Source organism: Populus nigra, chromosome 4, assembly GCF_951802175.1.
Source record: "Populus nigra chromosome 4, ddPopNigr1.1, whole genome shotgun sequence".
In the NCBI taxonomy this organism is placed as follows: Eukaryota; Viridiplantae; Streptophyta; class Magnoliopsida; order Malpighiales; family Salicaceae; genus Populus; species Populus nigra.
The window spans coordinates 6,853,467-6,873,498 of NC_084855.1; the positions used below are offsets into that span (position 1 = coordinate 6,853,467).

The following is a 20,032-nucleotide window of genomic DNA, read 5'->3' on the forward strand; positions in this document are numbered from 1 at the left end:
AAGTCACTCAAGAGATTTCTTTCTCCCCCAAGTTTTATGGTAATATGATATTTCATTTTCAAGATTCAAGAACTGAAACATAAAATAAACGAAATTAAAGACCTAAACAAAAAATCCATAAAGAAAAGGGATCACATGTTAATTTCTGAAAACATCAACCTCTTTTTCCCTGTATGAGAAAAAATAGAGAAAAAAAAAATTATGAGAAATTAAATTAAAAGTTAAAAGTTAATTAAAGAAAGACGGTTTGAGTGCATCCTGCAACCGAGTACCTTTGTGGGCTTCCAAGTGACGGTTGGTAAGTTGCATTTTAAAAATATATTTATTTTTTAAAAAGTATTAAATTTATATATATATTTTTAATATTTTTAATAAATTAATATTATTTTAAAAAATATATTTCTAAATACACCGTGTACCAAACATGCACCACACACACCCCTTATTTTCAAACATATGAGGTCCGCCAGTGGGTCCGAGCTCACTCCCTCTCGCTCTGAAATCACCATTATAAGTACCATGTCAGGGTCCGCTGTTCTGGCAACTCTCGCTCTAGATGCTTCCTTCCTTCTTTCCTGCAACAGAAACCGTTTTTTTCCCCTCTGAAAACACTCGGCTCTCTCTCTCTTCTGGAATCCCAAATCCAACGCCTTCTTTTCCCCAAGATTCCTGTCTCCAAACCAGAAATCCCTTACCTCTGTTATTTTTCTGCTCGTTTCTCAGGAAACAGTTAAGATAATTTCTTTAATTTACGTTCTCATTTGCGTTTTATCTTGCGCTTCCTACCCTTTCCTTTCTTTTAAGATCTACCAAAATTCGGATTATCTTGCTGCTTGTGTTTGCGCGTTTGATTAATGTAACGATGAAAACCTCTTTCATTTACCATTATTTTTACTCTATTTTTTTGTTTCTTTAAATTATATATATATATAATTTTTTTTTCTGAACTCTTAGTTTAGTTAATCACGCTTGATGCAAACATCGTATAATCAGTTATATACCAAATTGCAAAGTTGCTGGAGACCGACCTTTGTATTTCTTAAAAGGTTCTGGAGAATCATTAAGTTTAGTTAGGTCCTTAATTTTTTTTAATTTCAAATTATTTATTTACTGACTGATTGAATTACGGTTTTCTGGTATTGTAGGATAATGGATCACTTCCACAACAACGATCTCGAGTACGTAGTTGATGATCCTTTTGGAGACGATTTATTCAGAGAAGATGAGCCTCAAAGAAACGACGATTTGGATGACGCTGTGGACTCCGAATTTGAAGATGACTTCGAATCGGTACGTTTGTTCTTGTTTTTATATAGTTTTTGGTGTATGAAAGAAGAGATTGATGGTGAGGGATGGTGTTGCAGAGTAAGCCACAGACTGATACATCTGCTTTAGAGGCAAGAAACGGCAAGGATATACAGGGAATACCCTGGGAGAGGCTTAATTTTACTAGAGATAAGTATCGTGAGACACGTTTAAAGCAGTATAAGAATTACGAGAACCTCTCGCTTCCTCGCTTCGAGCTTGATAAGGTCTGTTTGCTAGAATTCTTAGTATTGTTTACTCGGTATTGATCTAAACAGGGACTGTTCTCTGCTATTTTATGTTCTGGTTTTTTCGGTAAAAGAGGAAGTGATTAGATTATTAAAGTTGAATGGAAGATGAACATGTTATTTTATTTTCTCGAGCAAAAACTTAATAAGAGAATTGCTGATTAGTATATTGAATTGACAGGAATGCTTGGAAGTAGAGAAGGGACAGACTTTTTATGACTTTCAGTACAACACAAGGCTTGTCAAATCCACAATCGTTCATTTTCAGGTAGAGGCTGTTGTACTTTACACTCGCCTGTTTAATTAATTTCATGTTTCATCTTTTTTTGCGAATTCATCGCATTGTTTCAGTGTTGAGTTTCTCATTTCTTTGCTCTAAAAATTTATTTAAAATGGAGTGCTTTGTTTTTTTTTCTACTTCATGCAAGTGCATTTTTTCATAGTCAGAAGTCTTGATGCATAAGAACTTCACATTCTCATTGCCCAAGCCCTCCATATTTCATATATTGCAAGTTTATAAAACTGCTGCACATCATGAGATCCATGCTTAATGCATCTTCAGTAGAGTAACACAACTCACCACCCCATATTTAAACTGATCTGCTCTAACAGATGGTTCAAACATCGATTATTGCAAAATCATTATAGTTTTGCAGGTGTTGTGATTATATTATATCCTTTATGGATATCTTTATATGCGATTATAGCTCTGTGCCTGAATTTGTCAGAGGTATGGAGTTTAAAATTGATCAACTTTATGCTAGGTTTAGCATTTCTCTAATTATTTGGGATGCTATCAACTTATGAACAACTGACATTAGTTTTCCAGCATAAATTATCATCCAGTGAGGCCATCGACCAATTCCTCTGCAGGCCTACAGGATGGTGATTAAATCTTTCCTGGATTTGAAAGTATATTTTTTGGAAATTAATGTGAGAAAAATTTCCTCGCTCTTTAACATACCTTCAGCTTCCAGAAATATTTGAATGCCCCCCCCCCCCCCAACTAAATAGCACCAAGCTGGGGGTCATGTTTACTAATACTCTTTGCTGCAGATTTTTGAAGGATGCTTACTTTATACATCCACTGATGGATCCATCAACCCTCATATGCTCTTAAGAGTCATAAGCTAGTATCAATAATGATTCCTGTGCTAGATATTACAGGAGTAAAATGAATATAAATTACTGTTGCATGTTTGCTAACTCTACAAGAGCTCAAAACTTTTGTAGAGTATGAAACTATGGCAGTTAGCTCTAATTGTAGTGGAATAGTGTTTTTTATTTCCATTCATGATTCCTGTAGACCATCTATCTGCTGGATGTTCTTGCTTTATATTATTGGTTGAGCCTTTCATAGCACATGCTACTTGGTGCTTATCATGATATGCATGTCTGGCCTTCCATGGTCTGTTGACCTGTGATTTATGTGCACTCATTGCAATATCTCATAGATTGTATGTTCTTTGAGTTGTTGAATATATCGTATGGCTTAACCAATCTGTGACATTTAGGACGATTATCTCTCTTTATTTCAGCCGTTTAAGCAGGGTGGAAGTTATATCTGAGCAGCTGGCGCAGTTAAAGTACGTTTTTTATATGGTATGGTAGGAAAATATCTGAGCATTTAAGAGGCCTCCTCTGTACAAATTCCTGTAGTTTATCTACCTGTATCAAGCTCAAGGGACCAAATTATCGCAAAATTTGCATTTCTGCATGTGGCATTCTATTAATGCATTCCAAGCCTTTTGTAGCTTGTACACTTCTCTCATGTTTAATTAGCTCGATGCTCCTTTCCTGTTATTTACTGCTCATGCATCTATATTACAATTTCTTCTTGTGTTTGCTAAATTTTTGTTTCCACATGTACTTCACTACAAAAGCCTCATTTTAGAACTGCCTACAATTATTATACAATATAAACATCAGTCAATGGCCTAATTGTTTTTAATGGTGCAGATTGAGCAACTATATGTATGTAGCATAATATTTGCTTCAAATTTTCATGCTTGAAAGACCTGCTCTGATTTTAGCTCTTGATTTTGTTAAAAAAAAAATAATTCCAACAGGAACTTTGAATATTCTAATCGGAGGAATTTTGTTATTAATGTTCTGGTCTTCTGTTTGTCTTTGCATTGTGCAGCTGAGGAATCTGCTCTGGGCAACATCGAAACATGATGTGTATCTTATGCAAAATTACTCAGTTATGCATTGGTCATCACTACTGCGGCATGGCAAAGAAGTACTCAATGTGGCTAAACCAATTGCTCCGACCTGGGTATGACCGTGGGATCCAGGGTGAACATGACTACCATAATTTAGTCTTGCACTTAATTCTTGTCTGAAGCATTTCCTGTTCTTTTTTACAGCAACGCCCAGGATTGTTGTCTAAGTCACTCTCCAGAGTGCAGATAAGCACTATGGCTGTTAAAGAGAACTTGATGGTGGCAGGCGGCTTCCAAGGAGAACTTATTTGCATGGTATCGAAGTGGCTGGATGAATATATGTGCTTCTTTTGAACCTTTGACTTGACATTTTTGATTTCTCACGTGTCCTCTGATCTGTTCTTTCATTTGGTCAGTATTTGAATCAACCTGGAGTTGCATTCTGCACAAAAATAACAACAGGTGAAAATGCCATAACCAATGCAGTGGATGTATATCATAACCACAAGTGAGGAACTAGTCAATACAAAACGTTGGAAAGCCTTTTTCTTTCCCCAAGGAGACAGCTAATAACTTGACTCGTGTTTTTTGCAGTGGCTCAATGAGGATTATGGTTGCCAATAACGATGCTCAAGTCAGAGTATTTGATGCTGAAACGTTTGCTTCGCTGAATACTTTCTCCTTTAATTGGTCTGTAAATGTGAGTGCCTTCCACCAGAAACTGCCTGAGAGTTCTTAATTCTTTTCTGGTTGTAAATATTTATGACATGCTCACACTACTCCTTAAAATTGTTCATCTCAGAACACCTCTGTTAGCCCAGATGGTAAGCTGCTTGCAGTGCTTGGGGACAGTGCTGAATGCTTGATTGCCGATGCCACTTCAGGGAAAGTGACCGGCAGCCTCAAAGGGCATTTGGATTATTCCTTTGCATCTGCCTGGCACCCTAACGGACAGATTTTGGCCACTGGAAACCAAGACACTACGTGCAGGCTGTGGGATATAAGGAATCTGACCCAGTCCCTTGCAGTATTAAAAGGGAATATGGGGGCAATAAGAGGTCTAAAGTTCTCCTCAGATGGTCGCTTTTTGGCAATGGCTGAGCCTGCGGACTTCGTTCATGTTTTTGATACACAATCTGATTACGTCAAATGCCAGGAGATAGATATATTTGGGGAGATTGCTGGCATTTCTTTCAGCCCCGATACAGAAGCTCTTTTTGTTGGTATCGCTGACCGTACTTACGGTAGCTTGTTAGAGTTCAACAGGAGGCATTGCAATTTTTATTTGGACTCGATATTCTAGTGCGCACCTTTGTACATATTAAGGTTTTTTTTAGTGTGAGCTTGTTTGTCTTTGAAGTTCACGCCCTTGTTTATTTGGGGTTGCGGGATTTCCTGTCAAATCAGAGCATCGATTTTTTAAGAGTATCTTTATTCAGGGTTCAAAATCGTGGTATCTTTTATAAAATTGTACAAAAGTTAATATGTATCTAGAAAAATTGTGTAAAATTACTAAACTCGGGTTTATGATTTTGCACCTTTTTAATTACTATTTAAAAATATAATTGCGGTTATTTTTTAAAATATTTTTTATTTTAAAATATATTAAAATAATTTTTTTATTTTTTTAAATTATTTTTTAGATTATCGCATCAAAACGATTCAAAATATATAAAAAATTAATTTTTAATAAAAAAAATTAAATTTTTTAAAAATATAGTTGATCTGTTTTTCTAAACGCTTTCTTATTCTATTAGGAACTCTTCTCTCTTCTATGTTAGGTTTAAAAAAGAAGAAATGCTTTCTTATTTTTTTAGGAACTCTTCTCTCTTCTATATTAGGTTTAAAAAAGAAAAGATAGATGATTGAGAAGGAAAAAAAATATGGTTGACATGCTTCCACGTCCCCTCAAAACAGAAAAAGTATAAAAAAATCTTCATTATGGTTTTTATTTTTTTATTTTTTATTATTTGTTTGGAAAATAAACTTCATAATTATTATTTTTTTCAATTTATTTTCTGTAAAGTTATTTCAATCTCACGAATTTAATTTATTTTTTCTCAATTTTAACCTTCATTATAAGATATATTGGAAATGGAGCTTTTGTATTTTTTGTATTTGCTTTTTATAAAGTTATTTAAGTTTCATAATTCAAATCACCGGTTTAAAAAATTAGCCTAGGTTGAGTTGGATTTTTTTTTAATTTCTTTTTTTTTTCAATTTCTTCCTTAAACATTAAGGTTGGTTGAAAAATAAAATTTAAAATTTATTTATTTATTTTCTATGGGGTTATTCCAATGTTATGTCATGAGTTATGAGTTTGGTAGGTTAACCTGGGTTGACTCACATAATTTTTAATCCTTTATATATATATATATATATATATATTGTCCTTTAATTTTGAGTTAATTAGGAATTAGCTTTCATAATTTGTTTTGATTGTTTTTTATATAGTCATCACAGTCTCGTGACTCAGGTCGTAAATTTGACGGGTTAACCCGGTTTGATTCAATATGTCGTCGTCTTAATATTTAAAAACAAATTTAATCTAATATATCATTATATGAAATGTCATGTTTCATACCATAAACATTGTTGATTAAAGAATACCTTTAAGTTTGTTGAAAAAGATAGTATTGACAATTATCAACAAGATTTCTAAATACACTCCCCGTTCGGGCTTAAAAGAGAAGCAACATTATTTGTGACAAATACCCTATAAACTAGAAAATATCCCTACACCTTTTTAGCAGAGATTATTGAACCATTATAACCTTTTATTTGCCAATCATTTCTCCAATTGTATATTGACATTGATTTGCCTTGAAAAATATCATTCAATGGATTTCATGTCCTCCTCTTATAACAAAATATAAAACCATGCAACCCTTATTTTACCCGCAGGAGAGCTAGACAAACTAAAGCAAAACTTAAGCATATCAACAGTTATGACTTGACCCTTAAATCTCAAATACTCATCAAAAACTACTAGATTCATTCACCCATTTGAGTGTAATTGGCTCACACACAAGTTGTAATAAAAAAATATGTCTCTAACAAAACCAAACAAGGATAGAGAATACATTAACTTAAACTACACACAGGTGTTGTGATTTTAAAATTCTCAATTGTTACCTTAATGTCCTACTTATTTTTTCATGGGAAAATGGAATCCTAACCTTATATATTGCTTTTATGTTTGCGATTAGTTGAGTAATAACTCCAATGTTTATAGTATTTCTATAGGGTACAGGGGTTGAGGATAGGGTTGGCTAGTTTGGTGTCTAAAGAACAAATACCCTCATCACCTCGATGAGAAGACCCAACTCCTATACTTTTTACTTGCGAGATGGGAAGATTTAGGTCCACAACTTCAATTAGCAAAGGTATTAACTTTAGTCTCTTCTATATATAAAAAAAATCTTCAATCCAGCTAGGCATTTAAAACCAACCAAAAAATCAAGAAAAGAAAAGTAAGGTTCCTCACTTGTCTTCACACATAAAAGGTTCACCCGTAAATAATTTGAAAGAAAAAAGAACATGATGTTAAAGAAGAGAGGGGTACTAGCTACTTATAGTAATGATTATGCCGACAATTATTATCATGATGAAATGGTTCTAAAACAACCATATGAAATAGTGAAGGGGTGGACCAAGATTCTTAACACAACCATTATTATCATGGAGGACCAAGATTCTTTATCATAGCCTTGTGCACAATAATGTGAAAGACATCCCAAAGTTCTTGATATAGCCACATGCTTTTACTCTTATAGCTGTTCGGCATCAATACTATAATATAACCAGCATTCACATGTTAATAGTACATTCACACTTGCCATTAATATATTTAAATATGTCATGCTTTGTTTGATGTTTCTGCTCCCTGCATTTGAATTTATGATAAAGTAATTTTTAAAAAATATAGTTGTTGAAAATTTACTTGGAGGCAAATAATAATATAAATACTAAAAATAAGTTTTTATAGCTTAGTTAGGACAAAGCTCAATCTAACTTCGCCAAGCTCAGGTGGGTTAAGGCCTAACCAAGCCTTACAGGGCTTGGTTTTTGCTCGACCACTATTTTTTCTCTCTTCTTTTGTTTTTATCACTCATCTCTTATATTTATAAGTTACAACATCAAGTTGTACAAACTATAACTTTATTTATACTTCAACTAGAATTACTACCTTCTAAAGGTAACATAGCTATTCTATCACAAGGTAAGCTGTTATACAATAGAATTGTTACATTTACCATGTACATAGTTTCAAATTTTTTTCTAAGGTAAGCTATATATTTTCAAGTTTAGAGGGAAAAAAAGTGTTTTTTGTAATCCACACATGAAAAATATCTCTCTCCATCCACTTTTCTTACACAATATCCTCCTGAAAAACCCTAAACTAACTATGAGAATGACTAAAAAAAACACCTTATCAACATAGCAGAACTTGGACCGTCTGGCTCTCTCTGGATTGTAGATGGTCCCTTGAAGCGATGAACCACTGAATATTTGCGTCTCTTTAAACAGTGCAGGCCTACCTATACTTACCGTGCTTGAAACCAGCATCTAATGGACACAACTATCTGGGCCCATGTAGATTTTAGACCTATGATTCCGGAGGCCCACAGCAAAGCAAATGGAGGCCTACGCCTTTACATTTGTATGAATCACAACGGTGGCATGTTTTATTCACTTTTTCCTTGCAGGGGTAGCCCAAAAGGATGGAAAACGGACATCATTTTGCTCGAGATTGCTTTGAAAAGGGTCAGATATCATACATATGAAAAAGCTAATGCGAAGTGGTCGAACCGAGTTGAGTTGATGAAGAAACTCTTAAATAGGCGCAGAGTTGGTTGCTGATTGACTGCTAAAAATCTCATGTTAGAGCATCATAAGGGAGATGTTAAATGGAAGGTCAAACATAAATAATAATAAAAAAAAAAAAACTTATTTTTCATGATTCAAGAGAAGCGCCGAACAAAATGCTACTTTACAATTCCTCTTGCAGATATGTTATCCCTACATATCTTGTAGAAATATTAAAATATTATTTATTATAATAATATTTTATTATTAATTTTTTTAAATCTATGATTTTTGTTTTTTATAAAATTATTTTGATTTTATAACCGTGTCACGGATTTAACGAGTTAACTTAAGTTAATTCAGGTTGTTTTTTTATTTTTTTAATTGAGTTTTTTAAATTTATAAAATTAACCTAATTATATTAAATTGTTAAAATAATTATATATTAAGATATAATTAATTTTTCTAAATAGTTTTTTTTTATCGATCGCATTTTTTTCATATTAAATGGTTGAGCTTCGTAAGTACCCTCGTGCATTTCATGTGTACATGTCGAGTTTTTTTTTTTTTTTTTCGTGTTTTTTGGTGTTAAGAATCAACCCCTTTTATTCTTTTAATTTATTTCCACCGTCTCTTGCGGCTTGTTTTTTGGGGTGTTAAATCGAACTCGAAGTAGAGAGCACGTGAAAGGAGAAACGTACTTTATTTTGGCACCACTATAGAGCTGGTGGTTGTTGAAAAGTTCTCTGCGGCTACTCTTTCTACACCACAAGGCCCACACAGCCCAGAAACTAGCATGATTGTAGCAGCTTCCAACCCCGCGTCAAGGGCAACGTACACGTGGCAGAAAAATAACGCTTGCTTGATTAGAAAAAAAACTGCCGCCAGAAATCAAAACAGTGGTCCGACTGAAACCGCGTCAAAGCTGTCAGCTCCCCTTCTCGAGATACCTCACTTTTATTTATTTATTTATTTTAATTAAAGATATCTGGACCAGACATACTTCTATTTATTCCATGAAATCTTGAAATTAATTACCAGTTAAATAATTCTAAAATTTATGATTTTTAAATTAGTAACATCTAAAAAACAAATTTAAAATCTAATTAGTTGATTATACCCCTAAATATTTTTTTTTTAAATTTTTTAATTAACGTGGATGTCTGGAATAACTTGTGCACATATCGACTAATCTCATAAATCCTGAAGTTAACAATTATATAATCCTCAAATGACTTTAGAGTTTGTATAGCTTCTAAATAACAAACTCATAATTTGATTAGTTCAGCCATACACTCTATATTTCCGCTTTCTTCTCCATGTTAGGTCACCCTCACCTGTTAAACAATATTATATAATGTATTTCAAAAATAATATATTAACTTTATATCATACATACATGATGAACACCAGCATGTTGATTTTGCATTTCTCGATTATCGGTGAAAAGGATAGAAGATGATTAAAATAGGAGTGACAGAGAGGGAGAAGTAAGAAAATATTCTGAGTTCTTTTTTAGGTTTGACTCAATAGAGAGGAACAGTTTAGACTTTAGAGGCTGAAAAGATCCTTCAATTTTAGAGGCTACCCTCCAAAAACACTGGGTTCGAGATTGTTATTATCCCTTTAATAATCCTATACCAAAGCATATAATATTATAATTAACCGTAAAATACTCCACGAACGCGCGCATACGCGCGCAAAGATGAAGTAGATTTTAAGTATATCCAAAATATCGTGATGAATGTGTAAGTTGGGTAATAAATGGCAAGACTCATAAAATCATAAATGCTTTTTTATTTTTCAAAAATAACATTGGATGATGATGTCAAAAAAAAAAAAAAAATTAAAGAAATGTTGTGCTAGGTAACTTTTCAAACCCATAACCCTGGTTATTATACATATAAAAATAATAAAACTCAATTTTCAACAAATCTAACAGCCAATGATGATTTATCACTATTAATATTATTGTTATTGTTATTATCATTATTATTATAATCATTGTTGTTGTTATTATTATTATTATTGATAATATTACTAGTAAATAATATCATCAAGGCAATTATTGTTACTATTCTTGTTATTCTACACTATTAAAATTTAAACACGTATTCACTGGCTCTTTTCCGATCATATTTAAACCATGCTGTATTGTCCACTGATTATATACTATTTATCAATTATTAAGTCTCCCTTTCAACATTACACTCGTTATACCATGTTCTTAATTTCCTACATCCTTTTCATTGCAAGTGATAGACTTCTCCTTACTCCATGGATGAACTAACATCCCATCACTGTGTATTCATTTATCCATTTCAATAATCATACTTCCGTGCCGTGATTCAATTATAGATTCACTAATCCGCTTCAATAGATATAACTCCTGTTTTGATTCATTAATTAGTACACGTGGACATGATTTAACACCCATTAGCGGTGCTTTAATTTCTTTTTTTCTTGCTTTTGGAGTCATTATTTCACTTTAGTAACCGTGGATGGTGCTTTAAGATGACTATATTCATTAAATCAATTTAATACTTATTACTTATGCTTTAATGTCCTGTTTTACCCATGTCTTGCCTCTCATTTTCTCCCCATCAACATGACCCAGCCACCAGCAACGACCCGATCCAGCTGCCACCATCCACGGTTCTCTCCCACTTCCAGCAGTGGAACCCTTCTCTCTTACAGCCACCATGCACGGATGCAATTGTTTTTACGAGAAAAAATAATCGAATGGAACCCAAACACCCGGAGCAAGTGTGTCCGGGTCTGGATCCTGGCGACATAACCCGAGATTCACTACTGGACTCTCATCTCCCACTCACTAACCCTAATTGGTCGACTAACTTAACCAACACCTTCGGCGATTCTATCATGGGAAAATGTAATCTCCAGCTTACAAGATCACGCATTCCTTCAGAGCGTGGAAACCACAGCTGCCCGTAAGCAAACAGATTAATAATTCTTGAAAGAATGCACTTGGAAATCTGGATCCAAAAACTGATAGCCGTTCCGCTAAACATCGGTGCAGTGTCCTGTAAGAAATGGATACGTGTATTTCTTGACCTGTTGCATTTACACAATCCACAAATCAATTATGAGTTTTTTTCCGACTTGGAAGATTTAGTATTGATTTTTTTTACTTCCTTCTCAAAAGTCAAGATATAAAACGTGTTTGGAAAATTTCAAAAGTCTTTTTTAATTTCAGTTACAAGTCAAAAATTGTAAATTATAAAATGAAGATTTATTTTTCATGTATTGTAATAATTTAGATCATTACACACTTGATATCCAATCACAAAACATCAAAAGCCACTATTAATATTGTGATTTTAAAAGGAGAAATCTCATTAGAAATAACTTGGACCGAGAGGGATTTTATGAATTTTGTCATGCACATGCTAATGATAAAATATAAATTAAAATAATGTTTGTTTGTTGAAAATTATTTATTTTTGGAAAGTGATTTTTACAGGAATTGAATTACTATGAAATAAATTATTTTTTAATATTTGATAACATCATAAAAAATAAATTTAAAAAAATATTTTTTAGTGTTTAGCTATGCTAATAATATGTTAGAGAAATGAAAAATGAATTAGTTTGACTATTAAACTGATTTTAAAAACTATAAGGACATGATTTTTAGGGGTGTAGCTTAATTGATCAGATTCTGGATTTGTTTTATAGAGGTTACCAGTTCGAGTCCCACAAATCTCAAGGTCACCGGAGGCAGGGGCGGAGCCAAAAGATAAAATTAGATGGGGCAAGATTTCAATTGTGTTATTATTTTAGCTAAAATCATATAAATTATCAAGGGAGAGCTGTAAAAATAATTTTCTTGCAGGGGCCCTAGCACCTGCTTGCCACCCCCTGTCTCCGCCCCTGATCGGAGGGTTACATGGTCGTTAACTTCAGGGTCCGTGAGATTAATTGAGATACGTGTAAACTGGTCTCAACACCCACATTAATAAAATAAAATAAAAACCAAAACAAGATGTATTAAATTTACTTTTCAGTCCACGCACATACAACTATATATGTTTTATCTATTCATTTAATTTTTTTTAATCTTAGTCAATGACTCAAAACTCTCTTCTTTCCTTGTATTTTTTAAATATTTATGCTAACAACTTATATTTATTCTACTAAATGGTTATAAAATCTATCTTTGATACTAAATTAAGGTCTATCCAAACTATAAATTATTAATTTTTATTTTAAAATGATTTTGTTTGCATAAAAAATCTAAAAATTAAAATAATACTAAATAAAAATAAATATTCAAAATAAAACTCAGCTTGATTCACTGCAATCAACAGGAGGTAACTAAATTAATCCACCGGATCTCCAGACTTTCAGGTCCTATCTATTCAAAGCCAACAAATCGATGAAAGTTCTCATCCATTAAAAGCGTAGGGAACAATATTCCCAATGCAGGGAGTTCTACTGCGCGTGGGTCAAAGATCTTAAAATGGCTCCCGTAAAGTCCACGACGCTCCCTGCAGCTACTGGCGCCGCAAAGGAAGAGTAGGGTCCACTGGCATTACTCCGGCACGTGATTTGCTGACTATTTTCTTCTTTCTTATTATGCGCCGTGTTGTCCGTGGTAACTTAACCATTGTCACTACAAATTAACCACGGTAAGGTTAACGCTGGGGACTAGTTGGCTTCGCACGTTGCCAACTGCTATTTGTGACGTCGGATTAGCCGTTAGATATGTAGTTGTGATGTCACTACTTTTAATAGGAGACTGGCTTTTTCACATTTGCAAGGAGAAAACATAAGGGCTTTGATTTACATTTACATCGTATCTATGAGCCAGCTCGGACATTTGTTCGAAAATTACACGCGAAAAAGTAACCTTTTTTCCCTTGCAAACCTCTCTCGAATAAAATATATAAAAACCTAAGTATGGCCTCAAATGTAGATTGTTTTGCACACATAAATTCGAGCAGAAACTTTACTTTAAGCAACATATTCGTTACGAATTGATAGATAAATTAAAGTAAAAATTGCCATATACCCAACAAATTTCCAACCCCCCAAAGGACGGTATTTAATAAATACATGTACACTAGTCCATGTATAGCTGGGAGCCTGGGATACCTCCGCCCATCATTAATGAGTCCGTAATAAAGGGTAACATAGAAGGAAAATTCCCAAATTGGTCAAAATCCAATAAAGATTTCGGAGGAGGTTGGCGACCGATTCAATGAAGCATCACAACTGTTTATCGACTGACCCTCACTCTTTGCACAACCTTTATCTCGCCGAATTAAGTTTTATATTATATGTTTTTATATTTTAAAAGTATTTTTTTAAATAAATTTTTTTATTTAAATAAATATTTTTTAGTATTTTTAAATTTAATATACTGTAGTTAAAATAATTTTTAAAAAATAAAAAATATTATTTTAATATATTTTTGAGTAAAAAATATTTTGAAAAACAATTATAAGTATATTCTTAAATATCTTAATAGTTTATAATAAAAATTGGATAAATTTTATTTTTTATTTAAAATTATTTTTTTAATTGTTTTAATATCATAATGTCAAAAATATTTTTTTTTAAATATTTCAAAACACTACTATGAAACCCCCCCCTAAATATCATAGTTGTTTATTAACACCATCATCTCTACATCGTCAGAAAATAAATTAAAGCAACATACGCCGATTGTCAAAATACATGGTAGGGCGTAGCTTCAGGAGTGTTTGGGATTTTGATAATAATTGAATTTTAAAATGTTTTTTATTTAAAAATATATTAAAATAATATATATTTTATTTTTTAAAATTAACACAATCCAAAAATATATTAAAAAAATTCAAAATCTTTAAAAATATGCTTTTAACACACAAACAATCACGCGTGAACGCATAATACAAAGCCAAGAAGGTTAGAGATAATGTAAGCAAATGGGCAACCTACAAAAGGCCACTGATCCCTGAGGTCAGTGATGGACAGGTGTCGGTGGAGGAGAGGACAATAGACACGTGTCATTGATAGAATGGCTCCATGAGCATTGATTGAACAAGTCTAGCGTCACGAGTGGAAGCTAGCTGGATAGGAGAATGACCTAAAAACGCTGCAATTATTAATTAAGCAAGATGGAGTGAGGTAAGAGAGAGGCTAATTGAAATTAACGATGTAAATCACTGTGGAAAATTAAGTACTTCGTGTCCTATATTAAGGGGCAGGAGAGCTCGCGGGATAAATCAAGGAAGAACAAGAGTGGTTCACGCCAAAGGACAGCGAGAGAAAAGTAAAGGCAAGAGTGTTGAGTGAGCGTTTTTTGGTTGCTGGTTTTTTAAAATTTAATCAACCCCCCCCTCTCTGTATCACCCCGCTTCTCTGAATCCCTTTCTGTTAATCATCTGTCTTTCAAGTTGTGGTTTTTGGTTTGTTTTTTGGAAGAAAGCAATGCTTAGAAAGCAAACTTAACAAAGATTTTATCGAAAGCCAGGTGTTTTCAGAATCGAGATCCAGTTTTTTTTGTGTTTTTGTAATCTCTAGAAAGTTTTAATCTTTCATTTTCTGTTGATTTTAAGCTTTTTAATTTTTCTTTTGTTTAGTCGAATCAGCTTGAAGGGTTGTTTTTTTGGTCCCTCAAGGTTGGTTTTTTAGGTTCTTGAATCTAAAGGGGTCGTCTATTTCCAAAACCTCTTTGATCTTTCTTTAATTTTTATTTCTGAAACCCAAACCTGTTCTTTGATTTTAAACGAGAACCAGGTTCGTTTTCTCATAGTGATAAAATTTAGCTTCTTGTCTATAAATTTTGATTCTTTTCTTGAAGGCTCTACAATGGATTTCCACAGTAGTAGTCCGCTTCAATCAGACCTCCTCGGGGGTGGTGAGTTAATGGAAGCACTTGAACCTTTTATGAGAAGTGCTTCCCCTTCAACTACCCTATCTCCTTCTCAAACCTCTAACTATCCTTCTTCTCCTTCTCCCCCCTCTACATCATCCAATCGGTTTTCTTTCTCCCCACAACCACCACAGCAACATCAACAGTCCCTTTTCAACCCAGAAGGTAGCTGCTCTACGTCGACAACCTATCCATTTTCAACTGAGTTGTCGTTCAACGACCCAATGGGTCTCCAGCAACCATCCAGTTCAATTGGGCTTAACCACCTTACACCAACCCAGATCCACCAGATCCAAACCCAGATGCACTATAATAACCTCTCATATCTTCAAGCTTACCAACAACCCCAAACCCTCAAATTCTTATCCCCAAAGCCGATCCCCATGAAACAAATCGGTACACCACCAAAAGCCACAAAACTTTATAGAGGAGTAAGGCAAAGGCACTGGGGCAAATGGGTCGCTGAGATCCGTTTGCCCAAGAACCGAACCCGACTCTGGCTTGGCACATTCGACACAGCAGAGGAGGCAGCTTTGGCTTATGACAGAGCAGCTTATAAACTAAGAGGCGACTTTGCAAGACTGAACTTCCCAAACTTACTCCACCAAGGGTCCTACATCGGCGAATACAAGCCTCTCCATTCCTCAGTGGATGCGAAACTTCAAGCTATTTGTAAAAGCTTGGAGAACACTTCGCAGCAGAAACAAGGAGGGAAAGCAAAGAGGCAAAGTAACTCGACGAAGAAGAAAGCCAACTTGGCAGTGGTGACCCAGGAGGAGGAGCAAGTGGTTGTTAAGGCTGAGACAGAGTCCCCGGCATTGACGGAGAGTTCTGCGTCGGGTGGATCTTCGCCTTTGTCGGATCTTACGTTCCCGGATGTTGAGGAAACACCGTTGGATTTTGAATCGGGGAATTTTATGTTGCAGAAGTATCCCTCTTATGAGATTGATTGGGCTTCAATTTTATCTTAGATTCGTTTTGTTATTGTCTAGTCCTATTATTGTTATTTTTAGTTGCCTTTTAGATTTAGGGATTTGGTCGCTGCGATGAAGTTTTTGGCAGTTGCAGCCGAAGGGCCAAGATTAGTTTTCAAGTTTGTAGTTGGGAGATTTAGATTGTACCAGGTGTTATTAATGATAGGTAAATAATGTTTGTATCATGTAAATTTCCTTCCATGGTTAGCTGGTCATTTTATCTCCAGCTGAGCCATGGATACATTTGTATTTTTCTTGTATGTTGTCCATTGTCATTATATAAGAATTTGTTGTCTTTGCCTTGATTTTGCTAGTTCATCTAACCCAATTACATGAGATGAACAAAAGAAACTCAAGGTGCTTGTGGTCGAGAATGGTAGATCTGTGCTCAATTGATGAAAGATTGCAATTAAAGGGTTACCGAAGTTGGGAGTAAAGACCACGACATGATTTTAACGGATTGTTTTCTCGCTTGAAACACGCTCAGGCTCTCGTCGTGGCATGTGAAGTTGGATGTCTTTCTGCCTTCTGTGGAGCATATTCTTTAAGATACTGTTTGTTTGCAACACGGGTTTGCTGGCGATCGTCCCTTCTTCCCTGGTTGTCTCCCCTCCATTATTACTGAGATAGCCATCGCTAATCGTTTGTTTTGTGGTTAAGCACTGTTTTTGTTTTTTTCTATCTAAAGTGTTTTTTAAATTTTTTTAAATTTTAATTTAATAATTTTTAGTAGTTTTAGATAATTAATGTTAAAATTTTTTTATAAAAAAAAAAATATTTTAATAATTTTATAAATAAAAAACATTTTAAAAATCATAACCACACATTCATACATCATTTAAATCAACCAGGCATGGAATGTGTGGCTGCACCCCTCTACCAAGGGAACGAACCAGGTCGTGTCTAATTTGCAATTTGTAGATAACATTTGGAGATCAGCTATCCCTCTATTACCTGCCTCTTTGTATTTCTATCATTCAGTCCCCCGTTGCTAAGTCAAGTCTTTACTTCGGCAACTACTGCCAAGTTATCAGTTATGTGCCGTGAAATCTCGAAGAAACCTCGAAGTCTTTGCCATCCTCTCGAGCTTCCAAAACTTTGCCTTGGAGTTGGGGGCTTTGATGATAAAAGATGCACAGTGAGACATTTTCTTCGTTGCAATCCATGATGATATGACAGTACAAAAACTATGGCGCAAGCACGCTTGATCGAGACACTGATATTTACAGCCACACTTTGACGAGCTTTATGTGATAAAAATTATTATATGCACGATATGCTCGTGATTTAAAGCAAAAAGGCATAGATCGTTCCCTTGCAAAATTGAATTTGTCTTCTTTTCTTCGAACCTTTTCTAACAAGCAACTCTATCCACCGTCTGCTTTAAACTATCACCCACTCATTTCTCATAGAGTTTCAAAGCTCCGTTGAATTTGTGTTCGAAGAAAGGATATATCAACCACACATTGGAAATATCTTTTGTTTATTTTTTTATACTGGCTGTCATGTTTCAAAATTAAATCTCTTTCTATATGGATCTAAGATTCATTTCATAGCCAAATCGGTGTGGGTTTTTTATTTTTATTTTTGTTAAATGATAATGAGATTTCATTATTAATCATAAATAACATCACAAAACCGCTAAATATAGTATGTAGTAAAAATCAAATACATAAATCAAGCGTAATGATCTAGACAAAATAAGTTTCAATGAAAACAACCAATATATTGAAAAATTATCATATTCTTGAGACAAACTAATCGAAAGGTGTAAAATATTGGCGAGATTTGCATTGGAACTACCTTAGCTCGTATCCAAGCTTGCACATGTGAAGGCTAACACATAAGGTTGAACACCACTTTATTGTTATTATTATTATTATATGTCAAAGGGAATAATACACCTGTTATTACTCACATGTTTGCTAAAGGAATGCATATAGAGATGTGAAAATTAATGTTAAATGGAGAAATTAAAGATCATCGAGGAGATTCTTTGACACTCGGATGAAGTTTAAGGCATTGTCCTTTACGACTAGAAAATAAATAAGAAATATTACCAACATTATGATGAACTTAGAATTTCTTTCCTCGCTTTTATATACAAGCATATAAAAAAGCATCCGATTAAAGGTGTTGGCAGACAACCAGACTTCAATTTCCATTTCTTAGTTTAGATCCAACCTTTCAATCTCTCTTTATTCTTATTCTTTGTTTCCATGATGCAAAAGACGAGTTCACACCTCACATGAACAGCATAAGAAAACCAGAAAGGAACTTTTAAGAGTCCAAGGGCTACCGGAATCCAAATTCGGCGATGCCCAGGCAATCTATTAATTGGGATTCATCCTGCCCATTTAGATGCTCAGTTGTCGTCGACCATATCAACAATGACTTCCGATGAAAAATAAAAATAAAACATCATCTCACGTTCCAGAATACATGATAAATCAAGGATCTTTGTAGAATGCCTTAGAGCAAAATATAGAATGTTTTTAGAATGATTTAGGGAACTGGATTTATTTTACATGGACATTATCCTAATAATACCTTGATCATCAAACAACAAACGCGTACATGAACAAAAAAACACATGCATGAACAGATTTTTATAAAGTGCAGAATTCGAGCTGGATTTCACACACGTCCATACGCCGTGACCCCAACTTTAAGTTAATCCCCTGAGCTGCAATTGCACACCGCTGAAGGCATCGCCCAAATATTTGGGTTGCATCCTGAAGCCATTGCAGTGCAGACTGAGAAATTTGAGCGTGATTTGATTTAGCTTTATTTCGGCCCAGCAGAACGTGGGGTGTGGGGATCTACTGTCAAGTTTTCAGCTTTGGTGCTCAGATCCTCGGCAATTGAAAATAGCATGCCACTTCAGGTAACAGTCCAATTTCAGCTTCTCAAATAATAATAATAATAATAATAATAACTCTTTCCTTTTTTTGGTTGCGGGGAGGGGCCAACGATAGATCTCAATGTTGTAAGAGGCCTGTCGCGTATAATCAAATGGGTGAAGGCATATTACCCAATGAGAGGGTCCCATAATCCATATAATCTCACCTTGTCCAAGAGCTTTTCTTCCATATAAGCCCAGAGCTCCGTCCATGATTTGGGCTATGCTTCAGCTCATTACCGGACAGAATTCCGATGCTTGACCATGGTTAAGTTCTCAAGTTTACTTCGGCCCAGTGGAAAGTAACAATTCGGTTTAAATTGTTACTCTACTGCCTTCAGTAATTTTTTTTTTGTCTTATAGCGTCTAGCGATCGATCCTCCAATACTTTTTAATTACACGAGCCTTTATGAGTATTAAATTTAAACTATTAGATTGCTCACATTACGTATAATCAGTTTTTTTTCAAAGTATTACTTGATTCCATGGGGATGGGTGACCCATCCTCATATAAAATAGATACTTTCTTTTAAATCAGTAAGATTATCACTGCATAATATAAAAATACTTACTAAATGTATCAATAAAAAACAGGAGGAAAAGCTGCAATAACCAAGAAAATATGCCCTTTTTATTCATGTCAAATGCCTTTTTAAAGAGATCTTTGACTCTTGAGACTGATCTTGAATTTCATTCAGTGCTTATTACTTTACTTTTTCATAACATGCGGTAGTTTCAATCAAAAT

At 34.3% G+C, this 20,032-nt stretch overlaps 2 protein-coding genes across 10 annotated transcripts; both read left to right on the forward strand.

Annotated features, from left to right (window-relative positions):
- The first annotated feature begins 520 nt into the window (after positions 1–520).
- Positions 521–5,166, forward strand: LOC133692201 (uncharacterized WD repeat-containing protein C2A9.03-like). Of its 9 annotated transcripts, none has more exons than XM_062112961.1 (10): positions 521–856; positions 955–1,046; positions 1,146–1,290; positions 1,365–1,532; positions 1,735–1,821; positions 3,697–3,831; positions 3,923–4,033; positions 4,135–4,226; positions 4,313–4,418; positions 4,521–5,166. In XM_062112961.1, the coding sequence occupies exons 2-10, from the start codon at positions 973–975 to the stop codon at positions 5,019–5,021; spliced, it is 1,419 nt and encodes a 472-aa protein (XP_061968945.1). In that variant the 5' UTR covers positions 521–856; positions 955–972; the 3' UTR covers positions 5,022–5,166. The 9 variants fall into 9 exon arrangements, with proteins under 9 accessions (XP_061968945.1, XP_061968946.1, XP_061968947.1 ...); XM_062112962.1 differs by having other exon boundaries at positions 521–729; XM_062112963.1 differs by lacking the exon at positions 955–1,046 and having other exon boundaries at positions 522–856.
- Positions 5,167–14,747: 9,581 nt separating this feature from the next.
- On the forward strand, positions 14,748–16,689 carry LOC133692081 (ethylene-responsive transcription factor RAP2-13-like). The gene has a single exon (XM_062112763.1). The coding sequence runs from the start codon at positions 15,347–15,349 to the stop codon at positions 16,379–16,381; it is 1,035 nt and encodes a 344-aa protein (XP_061968747.1). The 5' UTR covers positions 14,748–15,346; the 3' UTR covers positions 16,382–16,689.
- Positions 16,690–20,032: the final 3,343 nt, after the last annotated feature.